Source organism: Triturus cristatus, chromosome 1_2 (genome assembly GCF_964204655.1).
Source record: "Triturus cristatus chromosome 1_2, aTriCri1.1, whole genome shotgun sequence".
NCBI lineage: Eukaryota > Metazoa > Chordata > Amphibia > Caudata > Salamandridae > Triturus > Triturus cristatus.
The window spans coordinates 398,712,842-398,733,531 of NC_140580.1; the positions used below are offsets into that span (position 1 = coordinate 398,712,842).

The 20,690-nt window shown below is 49.9% G+C and overlaps 2 protein-coding genes across 4 annotated transcripts in view; one reads left to right on the forward strand and one right to left on the reverse strand.

The window, feature by feature from the left end:
* Positions 1-20,690, reverse strand: part of LOC146867414 (uncharacterized) — a 137,399-nt gene that overhangs the window by 115,329 nt on the left and 1,380 nt on the right. The gene's annotated exons all lie outside the window — the stretch shown is intronic.
* Positions 14,849-20,690, forward strand: part of MINPP1 (multiple inositol-polyphosphate phosphatase 1) — a 197,751-nt gene continuing 191,909 nt past the window's right edge. Inside the window, exon 1 of the mRNA XM_085605525.1 lies at positions 14,849-15,622. Coding sequence (XP_085461651.1) covers positions 15,001-15,622 — 622 coding nt within the window. The 5' untranslated portion in view covers positions 14,849-15,000. The remainder of the gene's footprint in view (positions 15,623-20,690) is intronic.

Below are 20,690 nucleotides of genomic sequence, written 5' to 3' on the forward strand. Positions count from 1 at the left end.
TTTGTCGTGTTGTGGTTTGTGTGGCAGTAGCAGGCAACGGTGGTGCAGCTGGCACAAACTGTATGGGTTGCTGTGAGGCTGGCATGGACTGTTGCTGAACTGGCATGGACTGTCCATGCTGCATAGCTCCTTGTTCATTCTGATCTTGTCTAACTAATCGTGGTCTCTCCTTTGCAATGCCTGTAGCTATATTACGTTTCAGGACTGGACAATCGTGTACATAATGGCCTAGTTGTTTACAGTAATTGCAGGTTCCTTTTACAGGAACTGCAGAATCACCAGAATGTGTCACACCCTTTTTGTGACCATCTGCTGGTACTGTCTGAGAAACTAGCATTTTCATTTTTGTATCCTTCATGCGTCTATGCTCGTGTTCTTGTTCATCCCTAATTCTATTGTGATGATACTGTAACATTTGTAGCATTTGCGACGGAGTGTTACTTTGCCAGGTACTCTCGAATTTCAATATTCTATTCTTCACTGGGGGCAATGCATTTTCCACTAATTTTGTCACAAATAGATGTGGATATGAGTCACTACTTGCTTTTATACCACTATTTATACCAAAACATTTTTCAAATCGAGCATAATAATCGCTTGTGTCTTCATCTTGCTTTTGTTTGCAGGCTGTGATTGCACCCCAATCTTCCTTTTTTGTAGTTAATAAACGTGGCAGTACCTGTACTAGTAAACCTGGTAACAGTTTAACTTTATCCCCGAGCCCTGAACCTGCAGTTCGGGCCCTTTCTTCCTCTGCTAATGCTGTCCAGTCTATCCTTTGGTCTCCCACTTCCCACTCTTTTTCTTTCAGTTTTTCATAAATGCCAGCAGGCAAAAGCACCTTTAATATCGTCATAATATCAGGAAAGGTGTACTCTCCCATTAGTAACATGTCTTTAATTTCTCGGTGGAAACCCGCTGGGTCTTTATCATGACTAGGTACTACTTTCTTCATTTCTAATAATTCCATTTTTGATATGGGTGTGTAAACAAATACACGGTGAAACTCATTGTCTTCGCCTTTTATTGGGTGCACTTCTCGTAAAGGATTTTGTCTATCCATATAGTACGGCGTTCTTTCTCTGTGGGGCAGCGAGAGAGAATCCGGGCTTACAAAAAGGACATACTGCTTACGTGACACTAATATCTCTTTAATTAGCTTGTTACTAGAACCTCTCCATCTGTTTGTGAGTAGTTCCGTTAATATATCAGGTAAAGGACCAGGGTCAGCATGTTGGCTCTTATATAATATGAGGAGTTGCTGAATCATATAGATTCCAGCTAAACGTTGTTCATCTGTACTGAGATTAAAAAACGTGTGTGCTACGGTCTCATCACCGTATTTTTCAGGACTGTCAATCCAGTGAACAGCTGATCTGGCTAATTCTTGCTCATCCATGGAATCGAGGAGGTGGTAACCCCTTCGTTCTCGTAGTATTTTATCTGCGGCTTGAAACGAATGTTCAGGAGACTTCAGATTTATTACAGGCGTCGGATACGTTCTGCTATTATTTGGACATACAGAGTGTATGGGATCAGAAAAACATCTAGTATTTTCACAGGATCTTCCTCTGCCTACATAGGCTATGGTCTCTGACTGTCTTGCGGAATTCCCTGATTCGGACACTTCATCTTGCTCATACTCGTCTGTTCCCAATCTCTCTTCATGAATACGCTCTATTTCTTTACGGATTTTTCGGCACATGGCTATTATACAATTTTGCTTATCGTGTCTCCCTTCTGATATATTCTGACTCCATCTTGTAAGAATAAGCATTGCATTCGGGTCTACCCCCGGACGGTCTTGATTTCTGATCACACAGTTTATGAGGAAACGTAACAGTTCCCCCTGTATCTCTACTTTCTGGAATTCCATAGCTCTGTTGATACATCCTGGATCTCGTCCTGTTTGAACAAAATGATATATGTTATCTAGATGCGTAATCATCCCTGGTAACCTCGCTAAATACTCTGCGGCTCGCCTGATACGTAATGATGCCAGGACCATTTCATCCTCTTTACCAACCACCGGGTCATATCTACAATTTACAAGGAGTTCTTTAAGCGTACGTTCACTTACGAATTTAGGTGTACGTGAATGCGCTGACTCTTGAAAAACAAGTTTATTTATTCTGGGTGGTGTAAAGGTACTGCTAGCACCTCCCGTGGCCCCATCTGGGGCGTCGGGTGTGAATGGGTTCGTCGAACGTGACACAGCAACTATGGGCGTCGGCACCCCTGTAGAATCGACTGCGGAGACAGATGCGGAAACAGATGTGCTTGCCGACGCTTGCGTCGGGACTTGCTGTTGCACGGGTACAGATACCTGATCCTGACGTTGAACCCCTCCGCCAGACGGTCTATGTGGTGTGGCGTTAGCATACTCGGGAGCTGCATCGTCTAGATATGAGGAAAGAAAAACATCTTCTGCGGTTCTGGGATGCCCTTTTTGATGTACCTTAATTGGAAATAATGGGGGTGGCAAGTCTTTTGGCATCTCTGTAACAGCCTTAGGTAGTCCTTCGGCTAGAAGGGGATACATACCATTCATAAGAGCATTTCTTTGTCTATTTACTTGTTCTGATTTCACTCGGATACCTTCCTCAATTAATAGATTTTCTTGAACTTTATTTGAACTTTCTTTACTCCTCTCTTCTTGTCTACGTGCTTTTTCTGTACGTCTATGAGATTCTTTACGCCATAACTCAACAGCGTCTTTCTGTGACTGTCTGACCTTTCTTTTCCATAACTCTTCCTCCACTTTCATGATGCACTCTGCATCCCAGGTTCCCGCTGCGGGCCACCTTTGACTTTCCGGCAATCCCTTGGTATAATCTACCCATAGATCAAGAAACAATATGGCATCTAAGCCATGCTTATGGTACATAAAATGCCCTGGAGTGTCCCTAGGAGGAATAGGAACTGCTTCTTCAAGCACCCCTTTTCTGGTAGTAATCTGTCTTAACTTCGAGAAAAGCGGCATATTGACAACTGATCTGATACTTACTCTTGAATTCACTTAATACGAAAAAACACAATAATGAACAGTGAACAATGAACAATCATTCATACCACAATATGCAAGACATTTAAACACTTTAAATATTGAACATTAAATATTTTAACGATGACCGACAATGATGACAGTCTGCCTAACTAATCATCACGCTGAATTCTTGACAGTAACTGAATACTTCGGAATACTTGATATACTGCTAAACAGTACATATACACTGCTAAACAGTGCAGACCGGATTTGTGTACCCAAATCCGTCTTGACCGGCACAACCTATGTGCGCGTCAACACGCCTCCCCGGCGATGGTACTCACCGAGTAGCTCCTTGAAACGGAAGGCCTCAGAGAATGGACAGGACTCGATGACTGCGGACAGCGGACCCTCTGGACATCGGGATTTCGAGAAACCTGGTGGGCCTCTGTATACCTCGGATCTTGCTCTCTCAGCTAGGCTCTGGTCGGGATACTTCGCACTTCTCACCGCCTCGTCTGGGTTGATCGCAGCCTCAGTCGCCCCCGCTTGACCGGAGGGAGCTTACAGGAAATCCTGCTGGTACGCGTTTATGGTCCGTCCAGTTGTGGCAGGAGACCGGGCCTGCAACGCACCGCCGGCGCGTGAGATGAGAAAGTGTCCCTGTTCGGGCGCCATTATGTGGTAAATATTCTTTTTTACCTAAACTGAATTTCATACGGAATCTTTAAAATAAAGTAAAATAGCTCAGAATAACAAGAGGCAGAATCCGTGGTATAAGAGGTTTTCTAAATGGGCTTTATTCCATCAAAAATGGCCGACTCGAGTCGCGGCCTTCAGGTTCCGTCACCACGAAGGTTCAGGAAGTGAAGTACAATACTTTATTGACAAGAAGTAACTTTTATAGGTCATACACTTACAATGAAACAAATGCAAAAAAGGCGTAACGATTGATAAGATAAATTAACATAGTGATACGTAATTGAAACTAGGCGTAATAAGGAGCAAAAAGAAACATGATTGGCTCTGGTTATCTTACATAGGTGGATCTATACGATAATACTTAACATAGATGCGTGCGCAGCAGTATGACGTGTGATTGACGTGCAACTAGGGGGTGAAGGGGACTTGACATTTAGCTCTACATGTGGAGACGAGAAGTCTGGGGGGTCAAGTCAACCTAATCCCAAATCATATCTAACATCCTATGTTTAGAGAACTATGTTATCCACAAGGAAGGACTCTCGGACAGAATCTATTCTATACTAACTGTGTGTGCGTGTACAAGCGTCTAAGTGTCTATATGAGATGCGAGGGGCAGAAAACTTTCCATGGCAACAGGGCTATGAATCACTTGCAGGAGGACGGAAAGGCTGAGTCCTTTGCTTGTGAGCTAAAGGAAATGTTTACCTAAATCACTAGACAGGAATGCATCGGCTGGAGAGCAAAATAGATAATTCGAAGGTGAAATACAGCTTCTTGGCAGGCAGGCGAAAACTGGCCGAGGCAGGCACCGTTAGCTGCACAGGGAGTAGGACAAAGTTCATGGATACAGATGCGAGCTCAAGCTGAAGCTGTCAGAGACAGAGAGCAGGGAAAGGCTTTGAGGACAGAATCGGGCCTACTTGCCTGAACTGTAAAAATGTAGTAACTTAGCCATATAAAGTCGGTGGCCTTTCATACTTAGGAATCGAATATCCAGCCCATCGATGGCGGATCTGACAGAGAACATGTCGACGGTAGACACACATATGTTTGCGTCTTAGAAACTGGAACTGGAGGGAACATACATGTACTTGTAACATGCATATAGAACCGTTGGGGTCCAAGATAGGGGACATAACTGATCAGGAAAATCCACATTTCCACAACATCCACGCTTACACAGTCCGTCCTCGGCATAGCCCATACGCAGAAGCCTTGGCCCCGTCATGTACACCCGGTGGAGTATCTTAAGCTGGACGAAACGAAGGCGAGCCGGGATGGCCACCTCCTTCGGAGAGGCCACCGCGGAAATCCAGTCCTCGTCGTCCAACTCCAGCCCATCGGCAACCCAGGCCTCGCGGAGGCCAGTCAGTAAGCCCGAGCGATCATTTATCAATTTCTTGTAAATGAGGGAGATCGTGCTGTCCGGAACATGGCCATCTAGCACTCGATCCTCCAGGGGGGAGGACTCCGGGATGGAGGCCACGTCTGGGAAGACGGAGCCCAGTGCGTGACGGACCTGCAGGTACCGAAAGTATTCACTGCCCCGCAGCTGAAACTCTGCCTGCAACGTCTCAAATGTTTTAAATCCTCCCCTCGTCCAGAGATCCCCCACTGTACTGATGCCTATAGTGTCCCACTGCGCAAAGCCCTTTGAGGTCCACAGAGAGCCCAACCTCTCGGACGCATACAGCGGTGACGCCCGGGTCAAACGGTCCTTCCAGCCCATAGCTGCACTAGCCGCGTGCCATACTCGCACCATGCGTGGGTCCCGTCAAGCGGGAATCGGGCACACTAGCGTAGAGCGCTCGATTGTAGTCGCCACCGGGCAGGAGCACCTTGTCCATTTCAAATGCCGGGTTTAGGGCGGGCCCATAGAGGCCGTGATTAATTGCAGCTAACTGGGAGGCCCAGTAATACCGTTTAATATCCGGGAGGGCAATCCCTCCGTCGTACCACGGGAGCGTCAACTTTGCCAGGGCTATACGCGGCCTCCCGTCCCAGAACAGGCGGCGCTGTAGACCCTCCACTTCACGGAAGTAGCGCGCTGGGACCAGGTCCATGGTGTTCTGGAGAGCGTACAGGAAGCGCGGCAGTGACATCATCTTGAACAAAGCCGCCCGGCCGAGCGGCGAAAGTGGCAAGCGCCTCCAGCGCGCGACATCCTCCTTCAAACGCTGGAGGGGGGAAGCAAATTTCGCTCGTAGCGGGCCACTGGGTCAAGCGTAATGTAGACACCCAAGTATCGAAATCCCTCCGAGGCAATCTGGATCGGACAGCCCCGCGGGAGGACAGGAGCCTCCCCGGAAAGCACATAGACACAGGATTTGGCCCAGTTGATGACAAGGCCTGAATTACGGCCAAATGAGTGCAGAACATCGACCAGGACAATCAGTGATTTACGCGGGGAGGCTAAATACAAAAGGATGTCGTCTGCATAGAGAGACACGCGGTCCTCATACTCGGGGGTCCAACGGAGACCTCGGATAGAAGGGTGCCACCGCAGCCACTCCGCCAGAGGTTCCAAGGCCAGTGCGAACAGGAGCGGCGACAGGGGGCAACCCTGTCGCGTGCCCCGTCCCAGCACGAATGGGGCCGAGACTCGACCATTCACCACCACCTGCGCAAGTGGGTCCGAGTACAACAATTTGACCCAGCTGACGAAACCCGGCCCGAAGCCGAACTTCGCCAGCATCGCCCAGATGTACGGCCACTCGAGTGTGTCGAACGCCATGGTGGCGTCCAAAGACGCCAAGATGGCCGGCTCCCGCACGAACGGAACACGCGCTAGCACGCCGTGCAGGCGTCGTAGATTAAGAGCCGTATTGCGATGGGGAATAAAGCCGGACTGGTCTTGGTGGACCAGGTCGCCCACCACGCCGACCAGCCGGTTGGCGAGCACCTTGGCGAGGATTTTAGGCTCCGCATTCAAGAGCGAGATAGGCCGATAGGATGTGACTCGGTCTCGAGGCCTCCCCTCCTTGTGGATAACCACGATGGTAGCCAGACGCTGGTCCGGCGGGAGGGAGCCCCGCGAGTGGGCCGCAAGAAACATCGCGCGGAGGTGGGGTGCCAGTACATCCGGTCGCAGCTTGTATAACTCGATAGGAATGCCGTTCGGGCCCATGGCCTTGCCAGAAGCGACCGAGCGGATGGCGAGGGCGATTTCGTCCGAGGTGGGGGCGGCATCCAACAACTCCCTGTCCTCCACAGAAAGGGAGGGGAGCGCGATGTCACGCAGCAGGGCATGGGAATCCTCCTCCGAGCAGGTAGAAACCGGGGAATATACCTCGCGGAAATAATCCGCGAAGCAAGAAACAATGCCTTCCGGCTCAGTGACACGCACGCCATCCGCCCTCTCAATCAGCGGGACTACCCGACTCGCTCTCTCCTTCTTATCCAACCACGCAATCAACTTGCCCGCCTTATCACCCACATCATACAATCGCCCCTGTTGCTCTCTGCTGAGGCCCCTGGCCGCCTCCGTGACGAGGGCCCTATAGGCCGCCTGCTTGAGGTGCAGAACGTGTAGCGCAGCGTCAGTCATCCCACTCCCCAAATCACCCTCCAATTCAGTAATTTCAGCCTCCACCCGGGTCACCTCCTCCTGTGCGCGCCTCCGGGCATGGGAAATAAAGGAGAGGGCCTCCCCTCTCAGCACTGTCTTGAAAGCCTCCCAAAGGGAGATAGCCGACAGGACTGACCCCACATTCTCCTCAAAATACCGTTGCAAGGATTTAATCAAGTCAGCGCGAATAGTGGGGTCGCGCAGGTACCAAGCGTTGATCGGGGCTACCCTGCCCTCCCCCCTCGGGAAGACACCAAAGTGCAACAGGAGCGGGGAGTGATCTGAAATGCCCCTCGCCAAATGGCGCACCTCCCCCACCCTCCCGGCATAGGCCGCAGGGACAAGGATATGATCAAGCCGCGAAAGGCTACCATGGGCACCCGAATGGAAGGTGTACTGCAGCTGAGTGGGATGCTTTAAACGCCAGCAGTCCACCAATCCCAGTGTATCCAAAAGGCCCGACAGCCACGCCTGTGCCCGGGGGAGGTCCCTAGGGGGATAACGATCCATAGTCCCAGAAACCACTGCGTTGAAATCCCCCCCAACCACCAGAAGCCCCCCCGGAAGGTCAAGAAGGAGGCGCCCCAGGTCCGCAAAGGTGGTGGACTGCAACCCCGGTGGGACGTACACTGAGACAAAGACGACCACTTTGCCCTCCATTCTCCCCACCAAAACAGTGTAGCGTCCCCTCTCATCATGGCGCACCTCGTCTATTTCTAGCGGGAGCGAGGTCTTGACCATAATGCCCACCCCCCGTGAGCCTGACGTAAAGCCCGAGTGGGCCACCAAACGATAACCACGTCGATTCATGGCACAAAAGGAGTTACCAATAAGGTGTGTCTCCTGCAGAAAGACCACATCAGGCGAAATCCGTTTCAGATACTGCAGGACCACACCCCGCTTAATCCTATCCCCCAGCCCGTTGACGTTCCAGGACAACAAAGTCAGGTCCCTACCCCCCATCACATACAGAAGCCATCATTTGTCCCCCCGAGAGCAACTCAAGAACACCAGTACAATAAAGGGTTTGCCTTGCGGTAGAAACGAACCACACCCCACCCCAACCCACCCATCCCAACAAAACTCCCCCCACCCTGCACCCCTGCATGAGCCCAGACAGCCCCCCCAAAGTGCAGTGTGCCTGTCGCCCCATAGAAGAAAACTAACTAGTCCCCCAGAGGAGGAGGGAGATCCCCCAAGAGACCCCGCACGACCCCCTCAGGAGGGGAACTTACCCTAACAGTCAATGGTGACAATAACACAGTCCGGAGCAAGGCCTACCATTAGTCTCTTAGTCCTGATCCGGCGGGCCCTCCCCACCAACCGCTCCCCCCCCGCCCCCCCGGCCCCGATCTCCGGGCAAAGTGTCCAGCCAGTCCCCGGCCGCCTCGGGACGATCAAAAAAGTGTGTGTGGCCATCCACCTCCACCCTCAGCTTAGCTGGAAAAAGCATAGAATATTTGAGATTCAGGTCTCGTAGGCGACGTTTGACACCCAGAAAGCTCAATCGCTGCTTTTGGACCGCCGGGGTAAAGTCAGGATAGAAATTAATATCCATGTTGTCCAGTCTGACCGGCCCTTGGAGCCTAGAAGTCTGCAGGATAGCGTCTCTGTCCCTAAAATTGAAGATCCGGGCGATGAGAGGCCTCGGAGGGGCGCCGATCTTAGGTCTACCCCCGGGGACCCTATGGGCCCGTTCCACAGCAAAGAATTTGCTCAGCCCCCGAGGCTGTAGGTGGGTGAGGACCAGGTCCTCCACGAACAGATCCGCTGCCTCCGCCTCTCGTCCCTCCGGCACCCCGATAATGCGGACGTTGTTTCTCCGGGCCCGACCCTCGGAATCCTCCAGTCGACGATTCATCAGGGCGCTCGCCTGGCCAAGCCTGCGCACCTCCTGTTGAAGGGCCGCCACGTCAGTGGTGAGGCCCGAGGTAGAGTGGGCCAAAGAATCGACCCGGTCATTTGTTTTCGACAGATCGGCTCTCACGAGGCCCACGTCCACGAGGACCGAGTCGATCTTCTGCGCCAGAGTGTCAAAGCGCTGGTCCACCGAGGCCTTCATCTCGGCGATGGCGCCCATGACGTCCCGGAGGGTCAGGTCCGTGGGCAGAGCGGGAGCATCAGTCGGGCCCGTGGGGGACTTACGCAGCACCTCTGGAGATCCCTTCTGGAGGGTGTAGCGGTCCATGTTATTGGATTGTTGGGCCGTGCCACGACGGGTCGACTTCACCTTGGCCCGGTCGCCATCTTGTTTTGTGGCCATGGTCGCAATCCCCAAATCGAGCCAATCTCCTCAGAAAGGGGGCAGACAATCCCGTTCAAGGGCTCCGGGGGGGGGCAACCGCCGATCCTCAGGACAGATCGCTGCCGGCGGGTCGGCAGGGCAGCCCAACGAGGCCACAGCACCGCACACCGCCCCGCAACCCAACCTCGCCTGGCAGCAAGGAGGGCGCAAAAAGCGAAAGTGAAAGTGCGGGGCACGCGAGCCACCCAGCCTTACCCGCCGCTGTTGTTCACTTTGTGTCCGGATCGCCCCACTACTCCAGGACGGGGGGCCGGTGTGGAGAAGGCCGCAAACCTCTATCGATGCTCCCGCCGGTGTCCGAGGTCCGATTTAAAAACGGAAAACGGGCGTCACCTCTGCTCGGGCTCACAAATACAGTCCCCTCATCTGGGACAGGATTCTGTCAGGATTTATGTAGGAGGTCGCGGAGGTCCTCGGGAGCCTCGCACCTACGCGGCCATCTTGGTTGCGCGCTAGGCTCCTCCCCTCGATACGAGCTTTCTTGACCTGTTCCAGAAGTACACTGATGAGAGGCAAGGGGTACCGATTCTTTACGGTTATCGCATTCAATGCCCTAAAGTCCACACAGGCTCTCAGCTCCCCATTAGCCTTCGGGATGAAGAAGAGTGGCGAGGCGGCCGGAGACTTGGACGGGCGGATGAATCCTAGCTTGAGGAGTTTATCCAGGTACCCCCGGAGATGCACGTTTTCAGGCTCCGTCAGGGCATACAGCCTGCCGCTGGGAACGCTGGCCCCTGGCACCAGGTCGATCTGGCAGTCAAACTGTCTATGTGGTGGTAGCACTTCCGCCTTCACCTCATCAAATACATCCTCAAAACTGTGATAAGCCTGGGGGAGAGCCACATCTTTTTCTGCCGCTGTAGCCACCGTCTGACTCCCGCTCTCATCTGCGTCAAGGGATTCCGTTCTTATTCCACAATGCAGGATGCAATACGGTGACGTCAGTTCGATGCGATGTGTTGGCCAATCCACAGAGGGGTTGTGTTTCTGTAGCCACGGCAATCCCAATATGACGCCATATTGGGGCGCTCGGATGATGTTAAAATCGATTTGTTCCAAATGGTTCCTCCCACATCTCATCGGAAGACCCCCGTGTGCTGCCCGATGGGCCCCGTCACCAATCGCCTTCCGTCTACAGCATAGACGTCTTCGGGTACAGCTTTGGGAAGAAGCACTAGCCCTAGCCTGCATGCCTCGTTGTGGTCCATAAACATGCCAGTGGCCCCTGAATCCACCATGGCCACAACGGGTATCCACTGGTCATGCACTCCCACGTGCACCGTGAGAAACAGGTGTCGTTGTCCCTTAGAGACCGAGTTGGAAAGTGAAAGGATGGATGAGTGACTCCGAGATGCCCCTTCTTTGGTCTGGGAGTTCTCTAGTTTTCCGCCGGTACGTCCACCACGGCTGTTACCGACCGGTTGGCCCGATAACGTGACATCTTCGGTTTGGCAGGGCATTCACGTACGTAGTGGCCTTTTTTGCCACAATATAGGCACAATCCTTGTTTACGGCGTGACTCTTTCTCCGTGGCTGTGAGGCTCGCTCGTATTGCGCCGATGTCCATGGGTTCTCCCTTGGATGCGGTGGAAGTTTCAGGACTTCCCACTGTCACATAGGATGGAAGGGAGTTTCCTTTTCTCCCATGATCCCCCTTTCTTTCACTTAGCCTATGTTCCAGCCGTAATACCAGGTTGATAAGGCCCTCACATGTCTTGGGTTGTGGGTCAATATGAGCCACGGCGTCCTTGAGCTCATCGCACAGCCCGTGATGGAAGAGCGCCGTCTGTTTAGCTGCAGGCCACTTGGTTTCCGCAACCAGCCTTCGGAACGCGTTGAGATACTGCACCAGGTCGTTGGATCCCTGTCTCAACTCAAGCATTTCACGGTCCGCCGTGTACAAGTCAGCCCTTCTGTCGAAGACTTTCAGGAATTCCTCGCGAAAAGCACCCCAATCACATAAGATGGGGTCGTCCCTGCTCACCAGAGGTACGGCCCATTGTGCCGCGTTTCCAGCCAAATAGCATATAAGGAAAGCAACACGAGCCTGACTCGTGGGGAACGCCCTTGGTTTGCACGATAAATGTAGCGCCACTTGTGTGAGGAATACCTGCACTGTGTTAGGATCCCCACTGTACCTCTCTGGTGTTGCCAAGGGGACGGCTACCGGCATTTCCACTACTACCGCAGGGGTCTGGTTCGTGAGGGAGGTGCTGGGCGTGAGCGGGTCCAATTGGATAGCATCCAGTCTGGCTTTTACATCGGCTGTTTCTTGCCTGGAGGCAGCCAATTCAATTTGCACGGTCGCTAAAGCAGCCAGCACATCATCAAGTGTTGCCATGTCTGTTATCGACCGGGAGACAGTTAGTGTTATTAAGGTCGGATATTTTGTAACGCCCTGAACGTCTCAGGATCGTTTAACAGACACGATAATGAGAACGCAACCACTTGTGAAGGTTTAGTTATTTTAATGAAGGCAAAAATAATACAAGGAATAAACAAAGGTTATAGTCACTGGAATCCTCCAGGCTAAGTACGTTACCAGCCCACAGCACGGATGGTCCTAACCGTCCTCTGCATATACGCCGATCCCGGCGTATACCAACAGAGGGCAGAAATGAAATGGCCGACAATGCCAATCGGTAGGCTGCGAGGGGCACGAAGAGTGTTGGGGAGAATTGAGGAGTCAGGGAAACACCCAGCCGGGGTCTCTACCTGAAGGGAGCAGCCGCTCAACCTCTTCCTCAGACTGCACCGGGACGCGGAGTCACCTCCTGGTGATGCGTCACCGATACCCCAATCACAAGCAAAGAAGACTGAACCGAGAGCAGCCGCTCGATCGATCCTGTGGACTTCCGAGTCTGTAACGCGGCAAACACCTCCTGGTGTGCGTTACAGCTGGCAGTCCCTGTATCTCTGGTCGGGCTGGGAGTTACGACTCCAACCAGCAAAAGCGCCACTGCGCTTTGACTCAGCCGAGTCAAAAGGCGAAGCTCAATGGTTATCCGGTAGAGCTTCCGGGTCCTTCACAGGTGACGATGGGGCAAGACACGGCCCAGGGAGTAACGACTCGACCTACCTCCGTTCTTGCCTTACTGGAGCACCACTCCGGAACACTGCTCTTCACTAAGCAGGTACGTCGGTGTAAACACAATATCCGACAGCGTTGTACCTCCCGGTTCCTCCCTTTATAGGGCGTGTTTTCCTTGAGTTATGTAACAGCTCTCCTGTTTACATAAGGGCGTGTTTTCCTTGAGTTATGTAACAGCTCTCCTGTTTACATAAGAGCGTGTTTTCCTTGAGTTATGTAACAGCTCTCCTGTTTACATAAGGGCGTGTTTTCCTTGAGTTATGTAACAGCTCTCCTGTTTACATAAGGGCGTGTTTTCCTTGAGTTATGTAACAGCTCTCCTGTTTACATAACCTCTCAACCGCTAAGCATCCTGGGAGATGTAGTCCGTTTTCGCTGGTTACCGTTTTCCTCCCCTCGCATGACAGGAATTCTTGACAGCTTCTATGCGCTATTGTACGAGCATGATCTAAGTTTTAATAAAACATTGCTTCAATGTTGCTAATTTCAAGACATGGATATGCTATACGTAAATGAGCCACTCGTCAACCAAATGTTCTTAATTTTGCAAACAATAGCAATATTGTGTGTTATATTTCATTTTCCGGAACCTTTCCGTGGCCTTTCAGTCGGTCTTTTTAAAGATGGCTGCCGCGTATTCTTTCGGTACGGAGTGGTTTCAACCAATACTTGACAGTCACGCTCAGACAGTTACTCTGTTCCTCCTTCCTGAAGGCTGGGACTGGGAGCCTGACGTGTGAGCTTGCAGTATTACTTATTCTAAAATGAAAGTGTCTTGTAATGCGGGCAAACGCCTTACACTTAAAACAAGCGCACGCAATTTCGTTGTTTTTCTCTTTCCTCTTTTAGAGCCGTCCCAGTTGGACTGGTTCGCGAGCCGTCCCAGTTGGACTGTCTCGCATGGCTGGTTTCTTATCTTTATGGGGCCATGTGTTTGGCCCCAAAAAGATAAGAAAACCTTTTACGCCAGCAGAAAGTCAGGGCAGCCAGTCCAACTGGGACGGCTCTAAAAGCGAAAAGTGTACCTCACGAAACGCTACTTTCCAATGGCTGGCCACCGTTTACCATTAACGGTGACACCAGAGAATGGAAAGGAGGGGCGGGGCTTAACCCCTCCCCTGCTCATGACGGAACCACTCCGTCATGAGCCACGGTCGCCGTGTGCTCATGACGGAATGGTTCCGTCATGCCGCGGCCGTTGGCGGCTGCTCCTCCCACGCTGCGCTGATTCCCCGCCTGTGCGGGCGATTAGCGCAGTGGGCGGAGTCATGACGGAACCACTCCGTCATGAGAACAGCTCAACCGTGGCTCATGACGGAGTGGCTCCGTCATGAGCACAGCGCCACCGCGCTGCCCCCAAACCCCCCCCAGCGCTGCAGCGGAATTCCTGCCGCAGCGAAAGGGTTAAAGCCCACTAGAGAAACATAACCTAAAACGTTAAATCTCGCCAGCGAGACTGCGCATGTCTGCGCAGCCTACGCTAGCCGAGACCTAAAAACAGCATGTCTAAAACAGAAAGCCCCATGAGCTGCCTACGGGAGACCGAAAAATGTGCCAATTTCATGGGAGAATTAGGGAGATAGACACTAAGAATATTAGCAGCCAGCTAAGATGGAGACCATAGAATACTGAAATAAAAAAACATGTTCCTATTAACATCATCTGTTCTTACAATTCTGCTCGCACATCCCTCATTGAGAATATGTACTAGAAAAGACACAACTTCAATTCAGTGGACCTCCTCACAACATGACAACACGGCTCTCGTCGTGCACGTGCAAAGCGAAAACGAAAGTGAAAGCTATCGGGACGCTGCTTTGAGGAGCAGTACAGGAAGTGATGACCCTCGGCACCGCATGATATCTACTCAAATCCGTGAACTGGAAATAAAACAAAATTCCAGATAGAAACGACGCCATCTTGAAACGATAAAATCCGTCTTTTACTATTACTCAGCTGTACACGAAAATGAAATGTCAAGCTATTCAACTCCCAGTTTACATTCAGTGAGCCAGCTAGTCGCCAGACTATTCCGGTTCACAGACGAATATCATATCCTATTTCTTTGTAAGCTAAGTGTGGTAATTAAAACTCAGCCTCGTTTATTGAAGGGACAAAACAAGTTCACGTTCAGTAGGATGGAAGCAGTTCCTTCGTACTGTAATAAGTTGTATTACATTTCCGCAATGCTGTCCACAGCCTGTGAGCCAATGTCACAAGAGGCGGGACTTGTAAGACCAATGACGCGAGGGGTGGTGCCTCGACGGAGTGCAGGCGCCTACCCTTAAGTCTCGGGAGTTGTTCCAGACTTCCAGTGCTGGGTCCCTTCCCCGGCAGGTGACAGCATGCAGGCCGCCCTGTGCGGATGGAACCGGCGTGCCCCCCGCCCCGCGCTGCTGCTCCTGCTCTCGGTGGCCCGCATCTGCTCTCCCGGGGGCTGCGCGGCTTCCACCAGCGAGGCCTCTCCGCTGTCATCCTATTTCGGGACCAAGACCCGCTATGAGGACGTCAACCCGGAGCTGCAGGCGAACCCGCTGTGGACACGGGGACCCGATGAGGCGCTGCCCGCCGGTTGCACCCCACTCCAGATGGTGGGCGTCATCCGCCACGGCACGCGCTACCCCACCCGCAAGCAGATCCAGAAGATGAAAAAGATGCACCGGCTGATCGGGACCGGAGGCGGCTCCCAATCTGCCCTTGTGCGGGACCTGCGGGATTGGCGAATGTGGTACGACGACTGGATGGACGGGCAGCTGGTGAGGAAGGGCGAGCGGGACATGGAACTCCTGGCCGCCAGGCTTTCATCATCCTTTCCCGCCCTCCTCACTAAGGACCGATTCCGGCGCCGCCAGATGCAGTTCATCACCAGCTCCAAGCACCGCTGTGTGGACAGCGCCAAGGCCTTTATCCGGGGCTTGTCTCACAAATTCCAGGACCAACAAGGGGCCTCGGAGGTGGATCTGCAAGGTACAGCGATCACGTGACGTGTTCTACTATACAGAGGGCTTTAAGTGGGATGAAAAAACTGGGGGGGGGGGGGGAGCTCAAAGGGGCGTGGTTAATGTAATTGGGGCGGGCCTTTCAAATTTAAGCTACAAATCTGTGCTTAGCATAGTGTGCCGCCCTACTTGTATTTTGCTGTTTTGGTCATTGCATCCAGATATATGATACAACAATGTAGTAATAGTCCAAGAAGTGTTTAGTAGGATAAGTAGTTTATTGGAGTAAGCAGGTACATCCTTCCATGACCTCTCTCTAACTGGGTTGCCTCACACAACAATCTAGAACAGAGATGAGCATCTAATAACAGTGACTATGGAAATGTCATGGTGATGACCAAGATACCACATCTCCCTCCTTTACAGAAACCACATAACGAAACTTAAGATATAATACAATGTGTTGACATAAGGTTAGAATGATACCTAGAGATGTATTATTATTTAGCGATTTATAGAGCGCCTGGTGACCCGGAGGCATCCCCGCGCTATGAGATCAGTGGAGATCTGAGGGGAGGGGGAGGGATACTATTTGGGAAAAAGGAAAGTTTTCAATCTTTTACGAAAGAGGAGGTGACAGGATTCCAGACGCAGGCTGCGAGGAAGTGAGTTCCATCCTGAGGACGCTTTGACCGCAAAGCGTCGCCCACCGGTGCGTACCTTCCTGAATCTAGGGACAGTGGCCAGGCGTTCGTTGTCCGAGCGCAGGAGTCTGGGAGCTTTGTAGGGGGTGACCATGTCTTTCAGGGCAGCTGGGCCTACACCGTTGATGAGTTTGTGGGCAGTGCACAGAGCCTTGAATTCTACCCTCTGGTGCACAGGAAGCCAATGTAGGGCCTTGAGGGCAGGCCTGGCCGAAGCTCTGGGGGGGAGACTCGTAATGAGCCGCGCCACCGCATTTTGAGTGCGTTGGAGTTTCGCCAAGGTGGATTCGGGGGCACCAAGGTAGACGGCGTTGCTGTAGTCTAGCCGGGCAAGAATGAGACCCTGAACCAGTAGTTTTCTGGATAGGGGAGGAAGAAGTGGAAGGATCTTGCGGATGGATCGCATGAGTCCAAAACAGATTCCTGCTGTTTTGGCTGCCTGGGTGTTCATGGTCAGCTCAGGTTCCAGCCAGACTCCCAGTGTCTTAATTTCCTTTTTCGGGGTTGGCACCTCACCGAAAACGTCTGGCCAGACCGACGGGGGAATGGTTGTCCATTTCTTGCCCATGAGCATGATTTCAGTTTTCACTCCGTTGAGCTTCAGAGAGGACTCGCTCATCCAGCTGTGAACGTCCTGGAGGCAGTTCAATAGGTTGTCTGGGTGGTTGTCAAGGTGAGATAATGAGACGACCAGTTGCGTGTCGTCCGCATAGCTCACTATTTTTATCCCGTAAGGGGTAACGACATCCTCAAGGGGGGCCATGTAAACATTAAACAGGGTGGGACTAAGCGAAGACCCCTGGGGGACTCCGCTTGAGAGTGGTAGAGGGGCAGAGTGTGAGTTGCCGTCCCAAACCTGGAATGAGCGGCCTTATAGAAAAGAGTATCCAAGCGAGCGCGGCGCCCGCGATTCCTGCCCTGGCCAGACGATGGAGAAGGACACGGTGGTCCACCGTATCAAAGGCTGCACTGAGGTCCAGGAGGATCACTGCCACTGATCCTCCTGAATCCAGAATGCACCTTGCCTCCTCGATGACAGCGAGGAGTGCGGTGTCCGTGCCATGGCCGGGGCGGAATCCAGTTTGAGACTGACGCAGGAGTTTGTTGGCCTCGAGGTACTGGGAAAGTTGTACATTAACCAATTTCTCAGCCATCTTGCTGATGCATGGGAGAAGCGAGATTGGTCTGTAGTTGGCCATGTCATCAGGGTCCAGTTGAGGTTTTTTGAGAAGAGCCTTGACAACAGCGCTCTTCCAGTTTGTGATATAAATCAAATAAGGTAAGTATAAATCTTAACATGAAGAACAGGTTTCATGAGCAACCCATTTCCCTTCTTTCATTATGCATAACATAATTTTGGTACTTCAGTGGCATGATAATTGCTCTACCCGTGTGTGTTGTTCTTCTAATGATACTTGAGGTTCCAGCCCCTTCATTGGATGATGCAATTTGGGAATGAATTGTGCTATTATTCATATCACTGACATTAGGACTAGCAACCTCATCCCACAACCAATTCATATCTGAAGTGATTTTCTTAGAATTATTAATTTGGTCTGGAATACTACATTTTGAAAGTCTATGGTAATGCCAAATTTTACCATCACTTAACTTGGCTGACCTAGAATAAGTGGTGATTACTTGTAAATGTGTAGAGAATTTGCTTTGATCTTTCTTTACTTTGGTACCCACTTTAACCCAATCACCAACTTTTAGTGTACAGTCAGAAGAAGTGTTATGAGTTTTGTCAAAATTCATTTTACATGTATCGTACATCTTCCTTAGATTGGCTCTAACTAATGCAGGAGACCATTTTCCATAAGTTTTCATGTTACACCATGCAACATTGTCTTTACAAAAAGGTTCTCTGCCACGTAATATTCTGAAGGGACTATATCCTGTGCCAGTTGGTGGGATTCTATAGGCCCAAAGTGCGCTAAAAAGTTCTTTTTTCCAACATTTACCTGCTTTCAGCGAAGCTTGTACACTTCCGATAATGACTCTGTTGAATCTCTCTACAATGCCATTGCCTGCAGGGTTGTACACTGGGGTTTTCTTCTTGCAAATTCCATTCCTTGCTAAGAAGTTTTTGAATTTGTCAGAAGAAAATTGTGGACCATTGTCACTCCGGATTATTTTTGGAATTCCTTCGCGTAAAAATAGGTTTTCCAAAAATTTTATAGTTTGTTTAGTATCACAAATTTCATTAATTTCAACCTCTGGACATTTTGTACATTCATCATTACTACTAAGATATACTTATGACTTCCATCATTCTCATCAATAGGACCCAACAAATCAATGCTTAGATTTTCCCATGGTCAGGAAGTGAATTGGTGCCCAGAGTGGGTCTTAATACACGTAATGTTTTATCTGAGTCTTGACAAGTGGAGCAACCTCTTACAAATCTCTCAGTCTCGATCGATACCTGGCCACCAATAAGATGATTTCAGTTTACTTTTTAATTTAGAAATGCCAAGATGACCTTCATGATTCAGTTCTAAAATTCTTGATCTCAAATTTAAAGGCACTATGATTCTATCACCTCTGCAAATATAACCTGAATCATCGATAGAAAGCTCACTTTGTATTTCCCAAAGGCCATCTGTGCGAAGTACAAAACTGGAACCCCATACAAATTGTCTAAATTTTTCCATTGACCATATTGTAGCTAACATTTCTTTTTCTATAACTGAGTATTTTTCCTCAGATGGTGAAAGAGATCGAGAAGCAAAGGAAATAGTTATTTCCTCACCATTGTCATCAATTTGGGATAGTACTGCTCCTAACCCTTTACCACTAGCGTCAGTTGTGATTATAGTTGGTGCCAAACTATCAAAAGTTTGGAGGGGTAAGGCAGAGTATAGGTCATTTTTTTAATTTACTGAAGTCATTTTCTAAGTCACAATTCCAAGTAAACTCATGCTTTGCTTTCAACAGCTGCCTGTAAGTCTTGGTGGCAAAATTTCTTACAAACTTCGAGTAAAATTCTGCCATCCCTAAAAATGATCTTAAATCATCTTTGAACTTCGGAGATGGAGCTCCTTTGATTGCTTCAATTAGACTTTTCTTGGGTGATATACCATCCCCTCCAACTTCATGTCCAAGATAAGTGACAGACCGCATCCTGAACTTACATTTTTTAATTTCTGCAGTTAAATCTTTCTCTGCCAATTTTGATAGTATCGTGTTAAGTCTTTCATCATGCTCATTTTTGTCTCGACCCATTATCAAAATGTCATCTCGAAAATATATGACACCTTTTATTCCTTTAAATAGTTTGTGCATTAGCCTTTGAAACACGGCAGCAGCAGAAGCCAGCCCAAAAGGCATACGCACAAAACGATAACATCCAAAAGGAGTTATAAAAGCGGTTAGACTTTTGCTGCTGTCGTGCAACTGGATCTGGTGATACGCTGAGGTTAAGTCTATTGTAGAAAACCATTTTATGTTTTTTGACTAAGCTAATAATTCGTCGATTCTGGGCAATGGAAATTTGTCAACTATAATGTTTTTATTGAGATCTCTCAGATCAATGCATTGGCGCAAACGACCGCCGGGTTTGCGCGCAACGACCAAGGGAGCAATCCATTCTGCGCATTCCACTGGTTTAATTATCCCTTTTTTTTTCTAATTGGTCTAGCCCTTTCATTACACTTCCTCTTATGCTAATAGGAATATTCCTGGCTTTGTGAGCAACCGGTATTGCATTATCCTTGAGGACTATTTTGTGGACAAATCCCTCTAATTTTCCCACGTCACCTAAAAATACATTGGGGAATTGTTTTATCATGTCATCTACGATTTTCTTATCAGGTTCATCTAATAATAAGACTTGATCCTGAGTATTGGGGTTGAGTATAATGCCAAGTTATCCTTGATCAATCCAGCCTAGAACGGATGAACCCTTTTCAGCAACGTATAATTTTCCCGTTGTGCTTCTGTCCTTAAACTTGAAAAACAGTTCTACAAACCCTACCATTGTCATTTTTTCACCAGTATATGTTACTGGTTGTGTATCGGGAGGTTTTAAGTCTTGAACAATTACTTTTTCAAATGTATCTTCCCATACTGCTCTTTGTATGATGGTATAGGGTGAACCAGAATCTGGGACAATTTGTAAGTCTATACCACCAATATTTATATCGCAAACCGGTTTCTTTTTCTTGGTTGAACTTACATTCATAACCACATTTTCACTTCCACAATAATCATCAATGCAGAGAATTTCGTCATCACTTCAACCAACATCCCCTTCAGTTTCTTCATTTTTGCTATCGTTAATACAGCTTACAATTTTCTTATTGTTTTTGTTGATTCTTCTGCAAGCTTTGGTGAAATGACCAATTACTCCACAGTAACTGCATTTAGACTTTAAAGCAGGGCACCACT